This window comes from Stegostoma tigrinum, chromosome 17, assembly GCF_030684315.1.
Source record: "Stegostoma tigrinum isolate sSteTig4 chromosome 17, sSteTig4.hap1, whole genome shotgun sequence".
NCBI lineage: Eukaryota > Metazoa > Chordata > Chondrichthyes > Orectolobiformes > Stegostomatidae > Stegostoma > Stegostoma tigrinum.
This window is the reverse complement of record NC_081370.1, coordinates 44,162,821-44,185,010: the sequence shown is the minus strand read 5'-3', so window position 1 is coordinate 44,185,010 and position 22,190 is coordinate 44,162,821. Positions and strand designations below refer to the sequence as shown.

The 22,190-nt window shown below is 41.3% G+C and overlaps 1 protein-coding gene across 3 annotated transcripts in view; it reads left to right on the top strand.

The window, feature by feature from the left end:
* cstf3 (cleavage stimulation factor, 3' pre-RNA, subunit 3) overlaps positions 1–22,190 on the top strand; it is a 148,428-nt gene that overhangs the window by 45,739 nt on the left and 80,499 nt on the right. Inside the window, exon 1 of one of the 3 annotated variants that reach the window (XM_048546022.2) lies at positions 2,116–2,337. The exons of 1 other annotated variant lie outside the window; for it this stretch is intronic. In XM_048546022.2, the coding sequence (XP_048401979.1) occupies positions 2,311–2,337 (27 nt within the window). In that variant the 5' untranslated portion in view covers positions 2,116–2,310. Of the gene's footprint in view, positions 1–2,115; positions 2,338–3,000; positions 3,111–22,190 lie in introns of those variants that run through there. One more of the 3 variants, XM_048546020.2, reaches the window with a different exon arrangement.

The following is a 22,190-nucleotide window of genomic DNA, read 5'->3' as shown; positions in this document are numbered from 1 at the left end:
TGATACCTTTGGGCTGCAGGGTTCCCAAGCGGAATATGAGTTGCTGTTCCTGCAACCTTCGGGTGGCATCATTGTGGCACTGCAGGAAGCCCATGATACATGCAGCCCAATGGTACAGCAACTCATATTCCACTTGGGAACCTTGCAGCCCAATGGTATCAATGTGGACTTCACCAGCTTCAAAATCTCCCCTTCCCCCACCGCATCCCAAAACCAGCCCCGTTGGTCCCCTCCCCCCACTGCATCACACAACCAGCCCAGCTCATCCCCTCCCCCACTGCATCCCAAAACCAGCCCAGCCTGTCTCGGCCTCCTTAACCTGTTCTTCCTCTCACCCATCCCTTCCTCCCACCCCAAGCCACACCTCCATTTCCTACCTACTAACCTCATCCCACCTCCTTGACCTGTCCGTCTTCCCTGGACTGACCTATCCCCTCCCTACCTCCCCCCCCACACTCTCCTCTCCACCTATCTTCTTTTCTCACCATCTTCGGTCCACCTCCTCCTCTCTCCCTAATTATTCCAGAACCCTCACCCATTCCCCGCTCTGATGAAGGGTCTAGGCCCGAAACGTCAGCTTTTGTGCTCCTGAGATGCTGCTTGGCCTGCTGTGTTCATCCAGCTTCACACTTTATTGTCTTGTCTTGGATTCTCCAGCATCTGCAGTTCCCATTATCTCTGCTGTGATCTCCAGCATTTTTTTTGTTTTCAGTACAGATTCTACCATCTGCAGTAATTTGCTCCGAAGCAAGCCATCAAGTCCACATCAACCCTACAAAGAACATACCACTCAGACTCAGACACCCCCCCCCCCCCCCCGATCCTATCACTGTAACCCTGCATTTATATTGGCTAATCCATCTAGCCTGCACATCCTGGAAACGATGGGCAATTTAGCATGGCAATTTCACCTAAGTTGTACATCTTTGGACTATGGGAGGGAACTGTAGTATCTGGAGGAAACCCCCACAGACATAGGGAGATTGTGCAGTTGCCCAAGGGTTGAATCACACCAGTGTCCCTGGCACAGTAAGGTAGCTATGCTAAACACTGAGCCACTGTGCACCTTGCCCCTCTACCAATCAGATGCTACCAGAAACAAACATAAGAAATTGCTGGAAAAGCTCACCAGGCCTGGAAGCATCTGTAGAGAGAAATCGGAATCAATTCAGTTCTGAAAATCCTAAACGTTAACTCTGATTTCTCTCCACAGATGCCGCCAAACCTGCTGAGCTTTTTTAGCAAGATAACAGGGGTGGAGCTGGATGAACACAGCAGGCCAAGCAGCATCTTAGGAGCAGGAAAGCCAACGTTTTGGGCCTAGACCCTTCATCCAGCTCCACACCTTCTTATCGCGGATTCTCCAGCATCTGCAGTTCCCATTATCCCTGAGATTTTCTAGCAGTTTGTTTTTGTTTCTGATTTACAGCATCCACAGTTCTTTCGGCTTTTATTTAGATGTTACCAAACGTGAGTTTCTCCAGCACTTTCACTGTCTTTGAATTTTATTTTATGGTTTCAGTGTTTTTACAGCATGAGATAAAGCCCTAAATCAGTTTGCACCAGTTATCTAACTCCCAGCTGTTCTAAGATAGCACAGTGTGAAGCTGGAGGAACACAGTGGGCCAGGAACAGGAAAGTTGACGCTTCGGGTCGGGACGCTTCTTTTCCAACTCTTGGCCCATAGCCGTGTATACTATAATGTTTCAAGTATTTTCCAAACATTTCTCAAATATCCTGTGGGTTCTCGCTTCTACTACCCTTTCAGGCGGTGAGTTTCAGACACCCACCAACCTGGCGGGGGGGTGAAAAAAAGTTGCCTCAAATCCTCTGGAATTTCCTGTTCCTTCCCTTTATCACTGTGCCCCATATGATCGGAAGGCAGTTTCTGATTAACTTAACCTTTTATGACCTCTAATCAAAAATATAATCTATTCAATAGTATACCGAGACTATTTCCAACAATTCATTTTCCCTATCGCGTGAAGATGATTAGGTCGAGCGTGAGCGCAAAGCTAACGACAGAGCAGGAGAGCGAATGGATAATGCGCATGCGCCTCCGCGCCAACGGCTGCGCTTTCGTTGGCCGATCGCCGCCATTTTGTGAAGCGCTGAGGCAGCGCTGGTGGAGGAGGAGGAGGTGGTGATAGGAAGGGTTTGGAGCATTGTTGAGTTTAAAGGGAGGGAAAAAGAGAGAAAAGTGGGATTTTTAGTTTGACAGGGCCAGCTCTGCACGTACTTGAACGACATTTACCCGCGTAAATTAGTTTGGTGGTTTTTAAATCAATATTTTTATTTAAAAATCATACAATGTCTGGCGAAGGAAATGCGGAGCAGGTAGGCCGGATTCAGTTGAAGTTGTTGGCGCGGAGGGGTGGTGGAGGGGCACTGAAAGGGGAGGTGGAAACTGAAGTATCGGGTTGTAGTAGCAGTTCGTAGTGATTTACCTTTCGCAGAAGTGTTTTTTAGTCTACAACACCCCCCCCCCCCCCGTTGCGTTTTATGTCTTGTGCTGCCGTGCGAGGTTAAGATGGCGGACCAGGACCTGCATTTTCTTTTCAAAGACGGGAAGGAAAGCTGCATAACTTGTTAACCTTCACAACCCTTAATTCCCGGTCTCCTTCCACCAGTTATGATAACGCCCAGCAATTAAGGCATTTAGGCCGGGATTTTGCGAATTCTTTTTAAACCATGCCGCTAAAACACTGCAAGATTAACCCCTTTTTGGAACTGCACGTGAAAAAAAAGTATTTCATTCTCTTACTGTAAAAATTTCTTCTGGAGTATCTTGTTTTCTTTTTTCCCCAATTACGTTCGTGAATTTCCTTTCCTTCAGGATGCCTTACTTTGGCACCCGTTTTGGTAACTTTTTTTATTCGAAATTCCACCTTTGTTACGTTCGGAGCGGTATGTTTATTCAACACGTGGAGCTATTCCAGAGGCTGAGCTGAAATCACCTGACAAGTTTCGGTTGCCATCCCAGACACTGTTGTAAATTCGTATGGCAAATTTCTGTTTTCAATGAAATTGACACATTGCGTTTAGGAAACACAGTTCCTAGTCTGTTTCTCATGGCTTGTACTTGGAACCAGTTAACGTCGCACATTCAGGTTAGGAGTACATGTGGTCATTGTTCTTTTATAAACCTACTGTATCTTGTGTCTTAAGCTATTTCTATTAGTATTAATACAAGGCAGCAAGTTGTGATCTGCAATAATAACAAACGTTTGGCTAATGTGTAAATCACTATCATCATTGAATCCCTACAGTGTGGAAACAGGCCCTTTGGCCCAACAAGTCCACACCATCCCCCTATAATCCACCCAATCTACACATCCCTGAACAGTATGGGCAACTTAGCCTGGGCAGTCCACCTAGCCTACGTGACATTGGACTGTGGGAGGAAACCGAGGAAATCCATGCAGACACGAGAACGTGCAAACTCCACACGGACAGTCGTTTGAGGGTGGAATCGAACCTGGATACCTGGCGTTGTGAGGCAGCAGTACTAACCACTGGCCCACAATGTAGATGTAGGGGTACAAGTGAGTTAATGATTTTAGGAAAAGCTGACACCACAAGGAAGTACCCAGAAAAGAAAATATGAGCATGAGTAGGTCAGAGTTCCTTGAGCTTGCTCTGTACAGTAGTCATAGAGATCCACAGAACAGGAAGAGACCCTTCTGCCCATTGTGGCTGTTCCATTACAAAATAAAAACTGAAAGAACTGCAGATGCAGTAAATCAGGAACAAAAACAGAAGTTGCTGGAAAAGCTCAGCAGGTCTGCCAGTTAATGTTTCTGGGTGAGTGACCTGTAGAACAATGGCGAATGATCCCACACTGTACTCTGAAGAGTTATCTGGACTTGTACTGTTAGCTTGCTATCTCCATGGATGCTGCCTGACCTGCTGTGATCACCAGCATTTTTTTCAGTACGCTGTTCCCACATACTCCCTGTTTACACACTACGTGAAAGGGTACTTGAAAGTGTAGAAGAAAATAAAAGTATTGGGAGTCTGCACAGGTCCCTGACAGATAAAGTGGTCAAGGCCACATATGGGTACTTGCCTTTCTAAACCAGGGTATCAAGCATAAACTGGGAGATTATGCTTCAACTGTATAACTCTAGTTAGACTACAGTTGGATGTAGTTCTCGACTACACTGTTGGAAAGATGGTAAAACTTCCGATGCTGAAGTCTGAGATGATAGTTGTGGAGCTGGAGGGTCACAGCAGCCCAGGCAGCATCAGAGGAAGGAAAACCTGACGTTTCTAGTCAGGACCCTTCTCCAAAAATGGAGGGGAAGGGGGTTGTAAAATAAAGGTGGCGTTTGGGCTGGGGAAGGTAGGTGAGTGCAGCTAGGCAGTGATGGGGATTGGTCAGTGAGGTGGGAGGAGCAGATAGGTGGGAGACCAGACGAACAGGTTGTCTCAGATCAAGGAGGCAAAGATGAGAGGGGTGGGTTGGTCTTGGGACGAGACAGGGGATGGGGAGATTTTGAAGCCAGTAAAGGTCACGTTGAGGCCATTGAGTGGCAGTCTCCCAAGGTGGAATATGAGGTGCTGCTCCTCCAGTTTCTGGGTGGTGGTGGTGGTGTTGTGACGCTGGAGGAGGGCTAGGATGGACATGCCGTCCAGGGAGTCGGTTGGGGAGGTGAAGTGGTTTGCGACTGGAAGGGGTTGTTGTTTGTCGCGCTCGGTTTACAACAGACCACAACACCTTCCAGTCGCAAACCACTTGCACCCCACCCCCTGCATAGCATGTCCATCCTGGGCAGCTTGTAGCCTCTATCTAGAGATTATTAGGGAGGATTGGAAACTTTGGTCTGGTGTGTTAAGGCATTTTGAAGGAGTGCCTGCTGTGTTCATCCACTTCTACACCTTGTTATCTCAGATTCTCCAGCATCTGCAGTTCCTACTATCTTATTTGATATTTTGGGCCCTGAAAATGGGTTTACAGTATCGGGGATTAGGATGATGTATGGTGACGAATTGCTAGGATAATGGCAGCCAGAATTTTGGTTGCACTGAATTTGGTTAGATATAAGTTGCTAGGTGAGCATTGAGTACATCATTGCACTTGGGGATGTTAACAGAGATAACAGTAGCTGGGTCCATGTATAGATGGTGTGGCTATGGGGCTGCAAATCAGTTTGCACTCAGGAGATATGGTTTCGAGTTCTGATTAACAGCTAACATTTTCTTTCCCTTTTGTATCATTACAATTTATTGTAACTGGTCCAATCCTGCTTCAGGATCTTGTTAATCTTACATTGGGATATTTGAATTAACTATTCAGTTATGAATATATGTAAATAATTTTTGGAGGCTTGGGAAAAGTGACATAGTGGTGATGTAACTGGAGCGGTAATTCAGGGGGTCACAGACTGCTGCTCAGGGGAACTGCCCCGGTAGCTGGTGGGATTTAAATTCAACAGACAAATTTGGAATTAAGCCACGCTGTGGATACTACAAGACCACACTTCAATCTTGTAAAACACTGCTTGGTTTACTAGTATCAGAGATAATGGGAACTGCAGATGCTGGAGAATCCAAGATAATAAAATGTGAGGCTGGATGAACACAGCAGGCCAAGCAGCATCTCAGGAGCACAAAAGCTTTTGTGCTCCTGAGATGCTGCTTGGCCTGCTGTGTTCATCCAGCCTCACATTTTATTATCTTGGTTTACTAGTACTTTTTTTAGAAGAGAAAATGTGGGCCAGACCAGGGTAAGGATGGCAAATGTGTCTCCACATCTACAGTGATGTAGTTAGCATTTCAGTACTCTGAAAGGCCCAGCAAGCCATTTGTTCCAAGGATAATCAGAGATGCTTGGTAGATACTTTGCCAGTGGTGCTAACATCTTACAAAAGAGGATTTTTAGAAGGGATTTTGTTCTCTAAATTAGTTAAGTTGTTTTACTGCCTTTTAAAAGAAAGTGAAAATATTTCACTTCCAGTGGTGCAAAGGATTTGCACAACTGCTAATCTTTGGAGCTAAATATAGTGAATCGGTTCTTTAAATGCTGTTCAGTTTAAATAATGTTTCTAACATCTCAGGGCATGCTGGATGCATATTGCTCCATTTTAGCTGTGCCTTGTCTGGAACATGGTATAATCCTGACTATAGGTCATTCTGTTCATAGTGAGCAGTGACATGAGAATCTGCTAGATATATTAATTATCACATTTCTTGAAAGACAAAAGCTGCAATACCATTGACTTGCTTTCTATTAGAAGACTGTCAGCTATCAAATAGTGACAATCTATTCCTAAATGTTTTTGAGCTTAAAAGTGACAGCAAGTATGAGCTAATATTTAGTGTACAAAATAGGAAATTTTAAGACTTAACTGGCTCCTTTTCCACTTAGTGTAAGTCAAGTTCATAGATCACAAATTGAAAGCATGTGGCCAGATGTATGTATTAAGCTTGTTGCGTTATCAGTTGGTATTCCTGTCAAATTTTAACACATTTTGATATTTTTAGGACAAGTGAATTGGTGTGACTTCGAAAGGCAAGATTATCTTGAGATACCACAGTTTTTAAGACATGCATCGAATGATAGTTTTACACCCTCATCTTCCAGTCATTTGATGATAAATAAAATGAGGGGGGTAGGACCAGAAAATCACCTCTAAAACAATGATTCAAAATTGTTTAAGATTGGACTGACAAATCTGGAGGAAAAACTCCAGGAATGTGCTGGCAAAATTCGTAGAACAGTGGTTCCAGATAACAAGTAGAAACGTACAATTTTAAGAGATTAACCACCTTTGAATGCAAATACATCTTGTCTGAAGAAGCAAGAATTACTTGCTGGTGTTGCCAAGAAAATCATTTTGTGGACTCTGTCTAGTTTTCTATCACATGTGATTGAGTGAAAAGAAGTCTTTTTACTCAGTTTATTGATATCAAACGGTGTTGATAGAGACGCTTTGACAAGTGGCCCAGGATAGCAACTCTTTAAACAAGTTGCAATTATATTGCAATTTTGGTAAATTTTAATCTGGAATTATTGTGTGCAGCAGTTTAAATTTCTCTGCCAGTCAACAAATTATTTATATGTATTCACATTAGCATTTGAAAGGTTTAATATACCAGCAGGTGATAACAAACCAGGAAGAGAGGAATATAATAGTTATTAACCTACAGGAACTTCTACAGAGGAAAAAAAAATCCATGTACTAGATGGAGGTAAATTCAACTCAATTTCAGGAGAATGAAAGCGAAAATCCAGGAATGATTTTCTCAGCAGACACTTTACTTTCAGTGTCTGAAATAGAATTTACGAGCAGTGGTAATTGGAAGCTGTTAATTCTTGATTTTACAAATATACTGATAAGTCTAGATGTTGCACTAACACTGTCTTTATTAAACTACTGCCCAGTTTATGTTGAGTAAATGTATATTTGATAGTAATCTCATCAGTGATAATGTAGCAGAAAATGGTTGCTACCATCCTATCCAAACTTATGCAATTGCTACTAACCATTTGTCATTTGACATGGAAATTGACTTCAGAGGTGCCACTTACTAGATACGTTAAGGATACAGGCCATTTACTGTGGTTGTTTGCACTTTAAAGTGTGATTACCCTGTAGATATCCATTGTCAATCTGTAATTTCTCCAACTTAGGAGTCCCCTCTGTCTCTAGAACTCTAAATTACAGTGAACCCTTCTTGGTAGCTCAATGCATATTGCAGGTGGAAGAGTTGTGCCAAATTGACACCAGATCCAGAAACATGACATGCGTACTTTAGGATGGGAGTCAAGTAGACTGGAATCACTTTCAATGCTTGTGTGGGCTTTTTTAAAAAACACAATCATTTATTTACTCCATTCTCTCTGAACAATGGTAAAATCATATCAGCCCAATGTGGCTAATCTGAGCTATGGGAATTGTTGCACATTATAGGTGCTGATAAGGTAATATCAGTGTTCTTGACAGACCTACATTTTACTTTTGCCACATTTTTGCAGAAAGAGTTTAACAAATTTGTTATAAATTGCATTCTCCAGGAGCTAAATAAAAATAATGGGAGAAATTTTCAACAAATCAAGTAACATATGAAACATTTACATTCTTCCCTTATATTAAAATGAGGCCTGGTGTGCTGAGAATTTTCAGCATTCCTTGTTACACTTAGTGTAACTGCAAAAAGCTTGATTTGTTGTACCAAACTTACTCAATGTATGATCTGGAACATTGAATACATGTAGCAAACTGCTGCTTTCAGACTCAACTGCACTCACTGGCATTTAATGTGCCTGACTCGGTTCAACCCATGACATGGCAGTCTTTTTTACTGTAAGCCAGATGTTCCCCACCAACTCCCAAAACACTCCGCTTGGATTTGCTGGCCATCTCTTCCACTCTTCTCCATTGTAGCTTATGTTAAGTGGTTCCCTGTTTGCAGGTATGGTCCCACTTTCCCTTTTAATATTATTGTTATCTGACTCCACTTCCTTTAATTTCTGTAATTGCTTTAGTGGCCATTTGCCTTATTCCCTTTCATTTCCAAGATGTCTCAATGTATGGTCGTCTCCCAGATTTATGTTCACACCTCTCTTTCGAATGCCTACAGTTCTTTCACCCCATCCCCCAACCCTGTCGCCACCTTCACCAAAACAGCTCTAAACAAATTTGAATGACACTTGGCTTGAAGATGCTGCTGCTTTTCAACTGCTCAGCAGCCTTGAAGAACAAATGTTTTATATTACCCTCCATCATCTCACTTCAATTGTTCGAGTTCACTGCTTCATCTTGGTCTCTGCAGTCTGATTTGACCCCAATTCTGGTAGTCATTAAGGATGAATCCTGCCAACCCTTGTGCAGCTGTTGCAGTTATGTGCTAGCCTAACTTTCAGGCTTAAATATGTCACACTTTCTCCAGCTATATGTAAAGATAATGGTCTTGTCTTTGACCCTACAACAAGTTTCATATGTTTGCCATTGACTTGCATCCCTTTTTTTGGCCATCAGCTAAAGCTGAATCCAACTGAGTCTGATTCTTTGATTCTGCTCTAATGCACTCCTTTTGACCTATATGCAGCCAACTAGAATCCACCATCTCGAATCATCTGCCATCACCTTGTACACAAGACACTGAAGAACACTAATTTAAAATACTTCTATCTGTAATTCTTCAAAATTGCACATCACCTTGATTGTTATCCCATGATTGTACTGGAACTGAAATATCTTCCTTTAAATTTGCATTTAGAATTCACAGCTAGTTGAAGGTTTTGTTAGAGAAGCTTCTCAAGTGAAAATGTCAAAAATTGGTTTGACCATGTGCTTTTGTTCGACTGTTAGGTTACCAGAATATTGATGAGATGAAACTGTAAGCACTTACCAAAACACAAGATTTTTTTGCTTGGGTTGAAATGAATCTTGGCTGGCAGTTCAAAAGTCTTAAGTTGAAGAAAATTTATAGGGCTTGCTTTTATAAGTTACCACCCACAGTCCAAAGTCATTCCTAGAATTTTATTGAATTTTCTGTATGAGCAAGAAATACAGCAAACTTTTTATTAACCAGTACATAGAAACCAGGAGTGTGTGGTTGATCAAGTCTCCCCATTGATTGGGAGGCCCACATAATCAAATTAAAAACACACTTACAGGAACATAATGCAAGGTGTATTTTCATCGCTATTATATGTTATTTACTGCATAAATCACTTTAATACAACTTTGCTTTAAACCTACTGGCAGAGAGCCTTCTTGCTCTCACCCGCAACTACTGTGACATTGCAGAGATTGTGATAATACAGTAAACAGTTAGTATTTCAGATATTTTTGCCAGTTTGTGGAGGGTGTTGGTTAAACCAAAAGTTTTAGAATACATTTTTGTCCTGCAGTTTAATATGGACAGTCCTGATTGTAACAGTGATGTAAACATTTATGGTAAGACAACTTGTAGTCTGCAGTACATTTCAGAATAAACTCTCGGCAGTTGTACCTTACCTACTTGTTTTATGTAGGTTAGTTATAACCGTCCTTTTCACTTGTGCTGTGAAAAATTCCGGTGGCTGAGTACTGTAGAAATGTTTCTTTTCATACAAAAGCTACCACTCATAAATGTGCTTTGTATTGACTGTTGCATAAAGCTACACTGCAGTTAGGTAGAAGCTTCCATAGCTCCCTTTAATATTGACTATTTCTCAGGGCTACTTTTAGAAATATTTTCAGTAGTTTAACCTGGTAACTTTTGAGCACGCATAACAACTTGATTTGTTGTGCTTTCAATGTATACAATGATACACACTCAGTACTGTACAGAAGTTGTATCTGGAATGCCTTTCTCTTGATTCGTTAATAATGAGTTTTAGGATGAGATTTTTTCTCCAATCTGTCTCCTCTTTATAGTCCTGCAGTTACCAGATGTGTGCTTTTGGTGCAAAGGTTCATTGATTTTCTACATGCCATCTGGTCCTCCAATCACAGGTTGTTGTACTCCCACGCTTGCTACTAATACACCTAAGTGGTGGTAGTATCTATTAGCAGTCAGAGCAGGAGGGCAAAGACAGGTGACAGTGTGGAGCACTGGAAGGTGATTGAGTGATTGGAGGGTAGCAGCTACTGGTCAAAGCATTCTCCACATTGGAGAGGTGACCACTTGACCCACAGATCAGTGGACTGCCTGCCTTGTTGACCTTTCACCATGGTTGAGCTGCCTGTCAAAGGTCTGTTGAATTGTGCCAGGAGAATGGTTGGGAAGAGTTTTGCTGTGAGTACAGTGGAAGAGATCTTGGCAGCAGGGACTCTATTTGCTTTAGGCTCAAATAAACATGCTTACTCATCTCATTAATGGTAGTTTAAAAAGTTGTTAGACATACACTTACATGTAAATTATAATAATTCCACATTATAAAACGTGAGGTGTAGTTTAAAAATAACGTGCCTGAAGATCTGTAAAGTATTGGCAAATCTAAATAGCAATAAAAGTCTCTGCAAACCTTTTGCATAGATGGCCCTCAACATCCTGAACTAATGTGTGCATTTGCCTCCATGTGAGCTCATCACCTGAATTGTTTTCCAAACAGTGTCTATCTGCAATCCAGAAGCTTAGAGTTTTTTAGGGCAGCTTTATTGTTTGTACTTACCATACGTGTTCCTCTGCCCGGAGACAGTGCCCTGTTGAAAATCTACATGTAAGGCACAATTCCCCATTTAAGTTTGTCATTTAGAAAGTTTTCTGCATGTAATTTAAGACCTCCATTTGTGATTTGATTTTGTCCTGTCTCAATCTCGTAGTGCATTTTGGGTGTTTTTATTGGACATTTTCCTGCCTACAGCAGACAGGTTTCAGTGCCATGTGAGAGAGAAGGGACAACAGTGCAACGAAAACAAAGTTCTGGAGAAACTGCGCAGATTTTAGTGTATGCATGAAGAGAGAAACATTTAACGTTCAAGTTCAATATAACTTGGTACTGTGGATGCTAGAAATCTGTTATTTTGCTGGAGTTGTGCTGTGAAAAGGAAAAAGGCATGGTGGAGTCTGATTTTAGTCTTCCAGTTAACACCATGCTGCTTCCAGACAATCATGGAGTTGATCTTAGGCACATCTTACTTTCTGAATGTGTACATGGATCTCTTTATCAATAGTGGCATCCCTAAAGATTACATCACATTGGAATGAGAATTTTCTACAGCTTTGAGACTGGTCGTGAGAAGTTATGCCTGGTGCTTACTGAAACATAATGCTGTCTTGGAATCTTGATTTGAAGACCAAAGCTTCTTAGATCATTCAAATTTGTTTTCCATAGTTTGGATGCCTTGGCAGCTAGGGTGTAGTCATTACATACAGTGGCTCTCTAACTTCGGTGGCATGCAATCGAGAGAGTTCGAAGAATTTCCTTAACCAGAATGAATAATTTGATATCTGCAGCCCTCTTTTGGTGACTTCCTGAAACTTCAGCAAATGAGAGATTGAAGAAGTTGGGATACCACAGTTACTGTCCTAGCGCAAGACTTCTCACCCCAGGCATAACTACATCCCTTTGTATAATTTGTGTAGGATTTTGATAGCTTTCTCAGTTTGTTCTGTTTCTTATATTACAAATGACTCCATACTTAAAAGTATATTGTCACTTGCAAAGTTCATTTCATTTGGGACATCCTGAGATTGTGAATGGTAATCTGCCTTTGGATTGATCTTGAAACGATGAAGAAGTTTTAGAAAATTGATTTGGTCAAACAGCTTGGGGATAGTCGAAAGAATGACTTGTAAGTGGGGAGCGTTACAGCCATTAATCTCCCTTATCTAACATTTAGACTGCTGAATTGGCAGGCAGTGATATGGACTGCAGTAAACTCTCGAGAAAATAGTGTTGAGTTGGATGAACATAGCAGGCCAAGCAGCATCTTTAAAAGCACAAAAGCTGACGTTTCGGGCCTAGACCCTTCATCAGAAAAAGAGGATGGGGTGAGGGTTCTGAAATAAATAGGGAGAGAGGGGGAGGCGGATCGAAGATGGATACAGGAGATGATGGGTGGAGAGGAGGCACACAAGTTAAGGGGGTGGGGATGGAGCCTGTAGAGGTGAGTATAGGTGGGGAAGAAGGGAGGGGTTGGGTCAGTTCGGGGAAGATGGACAGGTCAAGGGGGTGGGATGAGTTCGTAGGTAGGAAATGGAGGTGCAGTTTGAGGTGGGATGAGGGGATAGGTGAGAGGAAGAACAGGTTGGGGAGGCAGAGACAAACTGGGCTGGTTTTGGCATGCATTGGGGGGGTGGAGCGAGATTTTGAAGCTTGTGAAATCCACATTGATACCATTGGGCTGCAGGGTTCCCATGTGGAATATGAGTTGAGTTGCCTCCTACCTACCTTCTTGGGAAAAATTCCATCCCCTTTTCCCCATTCCTTCACCTCCGCCGTATCTGCTCCCAGGATGAGGCATTCCACCCGTACATCTCAGATGTGCTCGTTCTTCAAGGACCACACCCCTCCCCTCCAATGCGCGCGCACAGTGGTCGTGACACCCTCGACCCTGTCTCCCGCAACTTCCCGCAATAACTGCCAAAAGAGAATCTCCTTCGTCCTCACATACCACCCCCACCAACCTCCAGTTCCAACGTGTCATCTTCTGACACTTCTGCCACTTACAATCCGACCTCACCACCAAAGACTTATTTCCAGCCCCATCCTAGTCGGCTTTCTGGAGAGACCACTCTCTCCATGATTGCCATGTTCACTCCACACTCCCCTCCAACCCCACCACACCCGGCACTCTACCCTGCCACCGCAGGAAGTGCTACACTTGCCCCCACACCACCTCCCTCACCTCCATCCCAGGCCCCAAGAGGACTTTCCACATCAAGCAGATGTTCACCACATCTGCCAATGTGGTACACTGCATCTACGGTATCCATTGTGGCTTTCTGTACATCAGGGAAGCCAAGTAGAGGCTTGGGGACCGCTTTGCAGCATACCTCCACTCAGTTTGCAATAAACACCTGCACCTCCCAGTCACGAACCATTTTAACTCCCCCTCCCATTCCTTAGACGACATGTCCATCCTGGGCCTCCTGCAGTGCCATCTGATGCCATCTGAAGATTGCAGGAACAGCAACTCATTCTGCTTGGGAACCCTGCAGCCCAATGGTATCAATGTGGATTTCACAAGCTTCAAAATCCACCCCCCTCCCTGCAAACTGCATCCCAAAACCAGCCCAGCTTGTCTCTGCCTCCCTAACCTGTTCTTCATCTCACCTATCCCTCCTCCCACCTCAAGCTGCACCTCCATTTCCTACCTACTAACCTCATCCCACCCCCTTGACCTGTCCGTCCTCCCCGAATTGACCCAATCCCTCCTTACCTCCCCTCCTACACTCACCTGTGCAGGCTCAATCACCACCCCTTTAGCTTGTCTGCCTCTTCTCCTTTTATCCATCTTCGATCTGCCTCCCCCTCTCTCCCTATTTATTTCAGAACCCTCTCCCCATCCCCCTTTCTAATGAAGGGCCTCGGCCCAAAACGTCCACTTTTGTGCTCCTAAGATGCTGCTTGGCCTGCTGTGTTCATCCAACTCCACACTTTGTTATCTCAGATTCTCCAGCATCTGCAGTTCCCGTTATCTCTTGTGCAATTAACTCTCCCTCACTTAACCTTGGTGTCAGAGTAAATGCACTTCTCCTTCCTCCTTAGGGTGAGAAGGATACTTGTCATGGACTCGGTAAAGAAACAGATTGGAGTAAAGTCAGTGGCAAATGAGGCAGGGAAATGAAAAGCTAAAAGGCATTTTATTTTTAAAGATCCACATTAGCTTTCATCATTGCATCTTTTGGCTTTTGTCATCTACTTTGAAGCAGGATTCATTGTCAGTGGTTCTCCGCATTATCTTTGGCAGTTGTTGAGGCTGAAGATAGTCTTCAAGTAGGCTTTGTTTGCTCACCTTGCCATCCCTGTAATCGTTACTTGTGAGCTGGGAGTAGAGTATGTAATAGAGGGTGTGTGTTCAGTCCAGTGCAGCTGTCATGTAAAAGTATGCTCTCAAGCCAAGACTGGGATAGGAGGATTGCTGTAATTAAGCCACACTACGTCCACAAATTACATCATTGTTCTAAATGTTTTGATTCAATTACCAAAATGGCCAGTTATTTCCTTTTTGGTACTGCTATCCAGGATTAAAGTTCCACAAGGTTTTTGTGAATAAATTGAGAAAAATAATCAGTTTTGTTTTAAATCAAATCTTGTTTCCAAATATGAATGGCAAAATTAGTTAAGTGCTACAATTTGGAATTAAAACTATAATTTCCCTTTTTAGCAGCAGTACAGACACATTCACAACATGCAAGACAACTCACCTCTGCAGAGGAGATGATCAAAAAGGGCAAAATAAATTTCACTGGTCAATTGTTGAAAAGTAAAGGATAAAATTTGATCAGTTTTCTCACAATATACTTGGCTTCTTTTTGTCAAAGTTGAATTGAATAGAAGGCCTTCCAAACAAGGCTTCAGTTTGGAGTGAAATCAGTTTGATTATCAGTCTTGGAAAGTGACATTTCTTCAGTTTTTCATGGTCTAAAGGTAGCCAAGATGTTCAATTGCAAGCTTTGAAATTTTGTTTCCTTCTGAACCCCATAATGTTTTGAAACAAACCAACACCAGAAAGGATAGCTGGGCAACAAGTGTAAAGTGCCCAGTTGTCTTTCCTGGCAATAAGGGTGATAAACCCAGGCTGTTCTCTCCCTAAAATCTTGGCTTGGTTTTTTTTCCAGTCACATGCTGTAATCGGCAAATGGCTTCCACCCCACATCAAGTCATTGATCTCGTTTGTTGACACCTAGTTTAGTCCCAACGTGCCTCTGCCCATAGGCAATAAAACACCACATCCAAATGTTTCATTATGATGTACACCTGAAGACATGCACAATTTAAATTAAAAATTTGGATTTGCATCCCTGTGTCTTTATTTGCTCATTTTGAACACTTTCAGTTTCTCATTATCCTTCAAAATCCATAATTCCAACATCATTGCGTTCTTTGAAGTGGATTGTTTCCTCGTGGATGGGAAAATTGCAGTAGTAATCAAGCCCTACCACTCCAGCTGTACCATAAATCTTTATTTAATTGTCTGTATTATTGTCTATTGTTTTCTATTTCTATTATCTGGAACAAAAAAAACTTTTGCCAAACTGTTTCAGTAAACTTAAACCTTCAAAAAAATCTTAACTAGCTTGCCACTTGTCTAAAAGATATCAATTCAGCTGCTGTTCAAAAAAAACTATTCCCTTAATCCCAAACATTCATATGTGGCCAAAACAAGATGGCTTTGCAGAGATACTGAGTTTTGAACAAAATAGATAAGAACAAGACCCTACAGTTCAGAATGAGATTTAAGATAACATGGATTAATGACTTAGTGTTCCTTTAATTTCCTGTGGACAAGACCCAATTGCTGACACTGCAGAATAGTGCCACATAGTCAGGGAAGACTCTGAAGGAAAAGTAGGAACCCCTTGAGGTTTGAGCTGAATTGGGTTGCGCAGGTGCTTCATAGAAAGAGACCTGGCCATTGACTGAGAACTACGATCTGCAACTCTCTTCAACTCATCGTGCCTGTGAAAACGCAGCAATTTAACCCAAGAGGCTGTGGCTATACAATGAACAGCACAGATCTAAGGTTTTTTCCAAGTCATAAGCCATTGAAGTCCACCTGGTAAACAGCAGATAATCTGTAGTTCTCTTTAACATTTTGCCTTTTTCCAAGAAATCTCAGAATAGAACCTGTTCAGCTAAGAGCTATCTGTACAGTTCCATAATACCATTTCTCGTGTGAACACATGGGCTAACATGTCTCCACCTTTGGGGTGACACCACTAACAAATGTTTCATAATGTAAAATAATATGTAATAACACAGGAAGTTACACTTGTGCTTGTTCATGTATATGATTTCTTGCCACCATTTAATATTTAAATTATTAGAACTTAATTGCATTCTTGACAGTTGCAGGTGTACTATATCATATTTTCAGCAGTATGATTTCCTATAAGGTTGAACTAACAAATTCTATTGAAACAAGCCTGCATCTTAAGTTTTGCATTTCCTTCACAAAGGCCAAAGCATTATGGTCAGTGTTAATTAGTGTTTCTCTGTAGTCATGGTTATTGTAAATGTCAACATGTTTGAAAGCTAGCAATAATCTAGGAGTTCCTTTTTCTACCGTAGAATATTTCTTTTGATGCTGATTCAGTTTCTTAGAAATGTATCATGCTGGCTTCCCTATACCCAGTTCATTAGCTTGCACTAAGACCCTGTGCTCCAACCCTACTGCACCCTTCAAAATCACTAACCTCTGTTAGAGGTGCAGTTACTATGCTAAGGTTGGACACAAATTTCTGATAGAAGTCACATTCCCAAAAACCTCATGATTTCCCATTTCATTTTAGGAACAATGAATGCTTTCAAAGCATCCTTTACTTTCTCCATTCTTGGCAAAACTTGCCCAATGATTTGTCCTAACATTGAGACCCTTGCTTTTGTAAACTCACTCTTGTCAAGAACTGTTACTGGATTGGCTAACTACCTGTTTAAATTAGGCCTCCTTTTCATTTTCTAGCTCTAACTTGGTTCATAAGTCTTTGTAAGTAGCTAAAGAATTTTAAACCTGAATGGCATGGCTTGACATGGATGCAAAGCCATTTGGTGTAGTGAAGCTGATGTTACTTTAATTTTTGTCAACAGCACATGCTAATACTATACAATGAATCATCAGTTTTAGGATTGGCAGTGCCTCATTCCTTTCTATCTAATCATCCACCTGAGCAAATGGGAATGAATATTTTTTGGTTGCATTTATCTTCCTATAATTTCTGCAGAATCTAGTCAACGCATCAGGTTTTGGAACAAATTCTACTGGAGAAATGGAACTGCTTCGACTAGGTTCAGTCAAATGATTTTCTGACAGTATATTGAATCTTTGTATTCCTGAGTGATTTTCCCAGGCTTAGACCATATGTGTAATTTTTATTTGTACCGATTACCTCTACATATGCATCATATCTTGCTAAAGGGTACATCTTAGTTACCTGTCCTGGTTCCTGTATATTTTTTTAAGTAACGTTAACTAGATTCTCCTGTTATCACTGTACTAGATATAGTGCCCAACTGTCTTAGAATTTCAGTTTTGGCAGTCACATATAATTTCCTGCATTTCCTGTGATCTCTGTCTGTCAGTTATTCTCAGATATTCTCAGCATCTGACAGTTTTACTCTCTTTTTTATTTCCATGCAGTGCTATCTTTTTGACATGTTTAAATGATCTAACCAGTTCATCTTCCTGTACTGTGGGCTTTCAGTCAGCTAATTCACTTTAGCTTTCTTAATTACCTAAATTATTCGCTGAATTACTGGACCACAGATACAACAGACACCTGGGAACACCACCTGCAAGTTCCACCCCACGTCAGTCACTGTCCTGTCTTGAAAATATATCACCAGTCCTTCGGTGTTGCTGTGTCAAAATCCTGGAACTCCATTCTTAATAGCATTGTAGGTCTGCAACATCAAATGGACTACAGCATTTCACAAAGGTAACTTTCAGCCACATATCCTACAGTACTGTAGCCACATAGGTACCTAAGGTTGGGCAATAAATCTTGGCTGAGCCAGTGACACCCGCACCCTAGGAGTGTACAAAAAAGTAACCCTTCCTACAATCGACAAATGTGGATTTGCATTTAGCTAGGTAACTTAAGGACTGAGGAGTTGGTTTTCCTCTCATCAAAAGAACTTTTAACCTCGCCTACCTTATTCACTTCTACACTTACACCAGTGTTTACCTTCAGTTTCATACTTTAAGCTACAATTTTATCAGGCTCCTTTCTCAGACTCTTACAAATGCTGTTGGATCACATGGGATTCTCTTCCAATGGTTAGCCTAAGATATGTGCAGAAGTACGCTATTCAGCCCAGCAAATCTTTTCTGCTATTCAATGAAATCATGGCTGCCCTGATTATCCCCCGTGCGCTTGCCTGCAATTTTCCCCATAACCCTTACTGATCTCTCCTTGAGCTTTGAATATATATTTAATGACCCAGCCTTAACAGCCCACTCTTTTTTTTAATAAAAAGCAGATTCACTACCTTCTGAGAGAATAAATTCCTTATCTGTTTTAAATTTGCAACCCTTTAATCTGTAATTATGCCATCGAGGCCTAGATTGTCCTAGAAGGGGAAACCACCTTTTTGCATCTAGCCTGTCCATTCCCTTAAGAATCTTCTATGTCCTGATAAGTAACCTGTCATTTTTCTATATTTAAACAAGTAGAAACTTAATCTACTCTCATGTCATGGCAGTCCCTCCCATATATCATATCAGCCTCATGAACTTTTCTGGTGTGCTACTTTGTTAACAGTGAAAACACTTCTGTTTGATTTTCACTTTCTCCTTCAGCCCAATCCTTTCCAGTTTCAGGATGAATTCCCAAGATATTCCCAACTCTCCCTCCTTCATTGTGGCTGTTTACTGCTCTCGCTCCCCTACCTACTCTTCACATGTTTATGGTTGTGATGGAATAAAGGTTTAGTTTTGTGGCACCGTTCATAATCATCTGTCACCTCTGCTGCCTGCCCACCCAACTATTGCAGTTCTGTAGTCTTCAACATGGATTCTAATTAACGAAGTGAATTTTTAAATCAGGGGAATGATTTCCCTCAGTTATGTGTGGAATTTGTTCCAAATGTCTAAATTCATAATCAATTCTATTTTGCTTAACCCTCAAAATTCAATGTTAGGCAGACTTTGGCGGTTTGCTTAAGTTTTGAACTTTTGCTTGTATGTTTGGGAACTAATTCATACACCCAGAATAGCCCTTTTTACTGCATAATAATCAAGTAATAGTCATACATTTCTTGAGCTCTCCCTGACCACCTACTTTGCATGGGCAGCGTCCAAGATTTCTTTGGTTACTGGTTTTGTTCCTTTTTTGAAATGACGTAAAGAATGCTTCCATGCCTTTCATTCTCAAATTTCAACACCACCTTGCTGAACTTTAAGTTGTGGCTATGTTTGTCCTCATCAGAATCACGACCTGCAGCTGACTCTCTTTTTTTCTCTTAACAGCTGCCGTCCTTTAAGTATTCAAGGCCGAGAGACTGATTTTTAATCAGTAAGGGAAACGAGTTGTGTTTGTATGTGTGTCTGGCGGGGGAGTGGGGAAGGCAGGAAAGTAGAGTTGCAGATTAACAGATCAGCCCCATCCTATTTAAATAGCAGAGCTGACTTGGGAGCAGAAGTAGGCCATTTAGCTCACTGTCTTACGGTCTTGTAGTCCTTATCCGTTTTTACAGAAACATATGTTGAAATTCTTGTTCCAACTTAAATAGTGTTATTTTAATATCCTCCCTGAAACACATTCTTTTAATTGTTCGTCTTAAGTTTTATTTCCCTTTTATGCTTTTTAATTTTCTTTTCTGAAGCTGCTTTATTTCTTTTTCATGCTCAAGCTACTTTAACTTTTAAAATTGAATTCTCACTGATTCAAGTGACTTTCCAGTTGGTGTACCTAGAACTTTCTTGCATTTCTACCAATTACAGGTACTCTGCCAATATGGTGTTAATCTCTGCCGTAGATTTTGCAGGAAATTCCACTGTTGACACTTTTGCCAGTTCTATTGCTTGGCCTTAGTTGAATCTTGTAAACAATTCAAGGATAGCTTGTCAATCTTTGAAAGATTTAGCTGCTTCCAGCGTCATCATAGTTTCATAACAAGGAACCTGTTTTGTTTTTAAACCAGTTCATTAGGTCGTCCAGTTGTCCTACCACCAAGTGCAAGAAAATATGGTGTCTAACGATCCCAGGTTTTCAGTATTAGCTAATTGGATAGATATTGAGGTTCAGTTTGTGAAGTTGCTACGGTCTGTCTCTTGACATCCTCCACTATTCTTGTCATCTGACATATTTTCTCTTTTTCATCATCATCCCTGCAGTTATGTTGTTAGACATACCTTTAAAACACAAATGATTTTTCATTCTGGAGGATGAATCAGATGTTTCACTTAACCTCCCTCCTTACCTTTGTATGTGCTATCGGATCTTGCTTTCAGAGTTTCCTCCTGTAAAGGTAACACAGCATGCTTAACTGCTAATTCTTTGCCTGTAAAACATTTTAAATGCTCCTGTGTTACTTTGCAGTATAATCTAGCACATACGTTAGAAAAATGAATCTTCTAAACATTTTTTTGTTGATTAGGTTTAGTGGTCTTATTTATTGATTCAAATTGGCTGAATTTGGTAGTTCTTACTGAATCTGCGGTAACAAATAATAAAAATTCCAGATCTTTTCCCCAAGCCTAAGGCTTTTCATGATGTGCTTTAATCATTATCTTGAGAGCCTGATATCTTCTAAAGTTTATTGTGTTGAGGACTTCAAACTGTTTTATATACAAATTGTGCATATTTCTTAAAGCTTTGGGCACAAAATTGGAACTTCTGTCTGACTGAATCTCTGGTCCATAAAGGAAAATGGGGCAAGTACTTCTACCACAACTTGAGTGTGATTCTTCTCAAAGGGAAGGCTCCTGGGAGATGCAAACTGATCAATGCTTCAGTTTTCCATACTTCCTATATTTGCATAAGAATGTAACCTGCTATCTGCCATATCTCTGATAATCTTGTGTGGGTGTCCACTAACTGAATAACTGTCTAATCTTTGTCAAGTCTCTAAGGATATCTCCACTTCTTGAAAATTCCACTTTAGCACAATAACTGTACAAAACTGTCAGCTTTAGTTTGGACTGATTTTTGTACAAACTTGTTTAACTCTGGATCTGTTTGCTGGGCCTCAAACACAAGATTAAACACTCCTCTTTTAATTCTCATGTCTGCAGTGGTTTCGCTACTCTAACATCTGCTGCAATATCGTTTTGACCCATGGTAGTGAACTGATGTAGCCAGTGCTCTGTTCACCATGCATAAAGGAAAAATACTTGGAATTTGTTTATGTAATTTGTCGCTTTGACCTCATTCAAAATTTTCATGAAGAAGCGACAGTTTTCTCTCCTGCCAAACCATCAAAACGCTTTACTAAAGTTGCAGATATTAATGAACATTCTTGGTGCATTCTAGCCAAAAGAAGAGGTGTTTAATACTGTCTTCCAGTTTGATTTTAATTAGAACTTTTGGCTTCTCTGGCAAAACTATACAGGCTAATTAAGGTAGAGAGCTCGTAACAAGTTATCAAGGTAATGGTGTCAAAACAGGACAGTAAGGAAGATTTAACAACAGTATGGTGAAGCGGTCCATACCCATGAAGCTGGCTTCAACTGAGGTCTTGGGTTCATGTTGCGTTACATGTGACCCCACCATCCTGCCATTTGGTTTGTCTCCAGCGTCACCTTTTTTAATTTTAATCTTAATTTCTTTATAATTATCTCTCTGCCTCTAATTGGATTATAGGTTATCCCTTCACTTGTTCAGCTACCGACACTTTACACGCTATCTGACACTTGTTCGTCTGCAGAGACCTGTTATTCAACCTGCCAGTACTCCAGTCACACCATTTGTGTGATCTTTTGATCTCTGATTATCGCGTCTCTGCCTGGGTGCTCTGTTCCCCTGATGATGGGCCACACTCCGAAAGCTTGTGATTTCAAATAAACCTGTTGGACCATAACCTGGTCTCATGTGACTTTTGACCTTGTTACAATTGAGGCAGGAGGTGTGTGTTGGTCACCAATCCT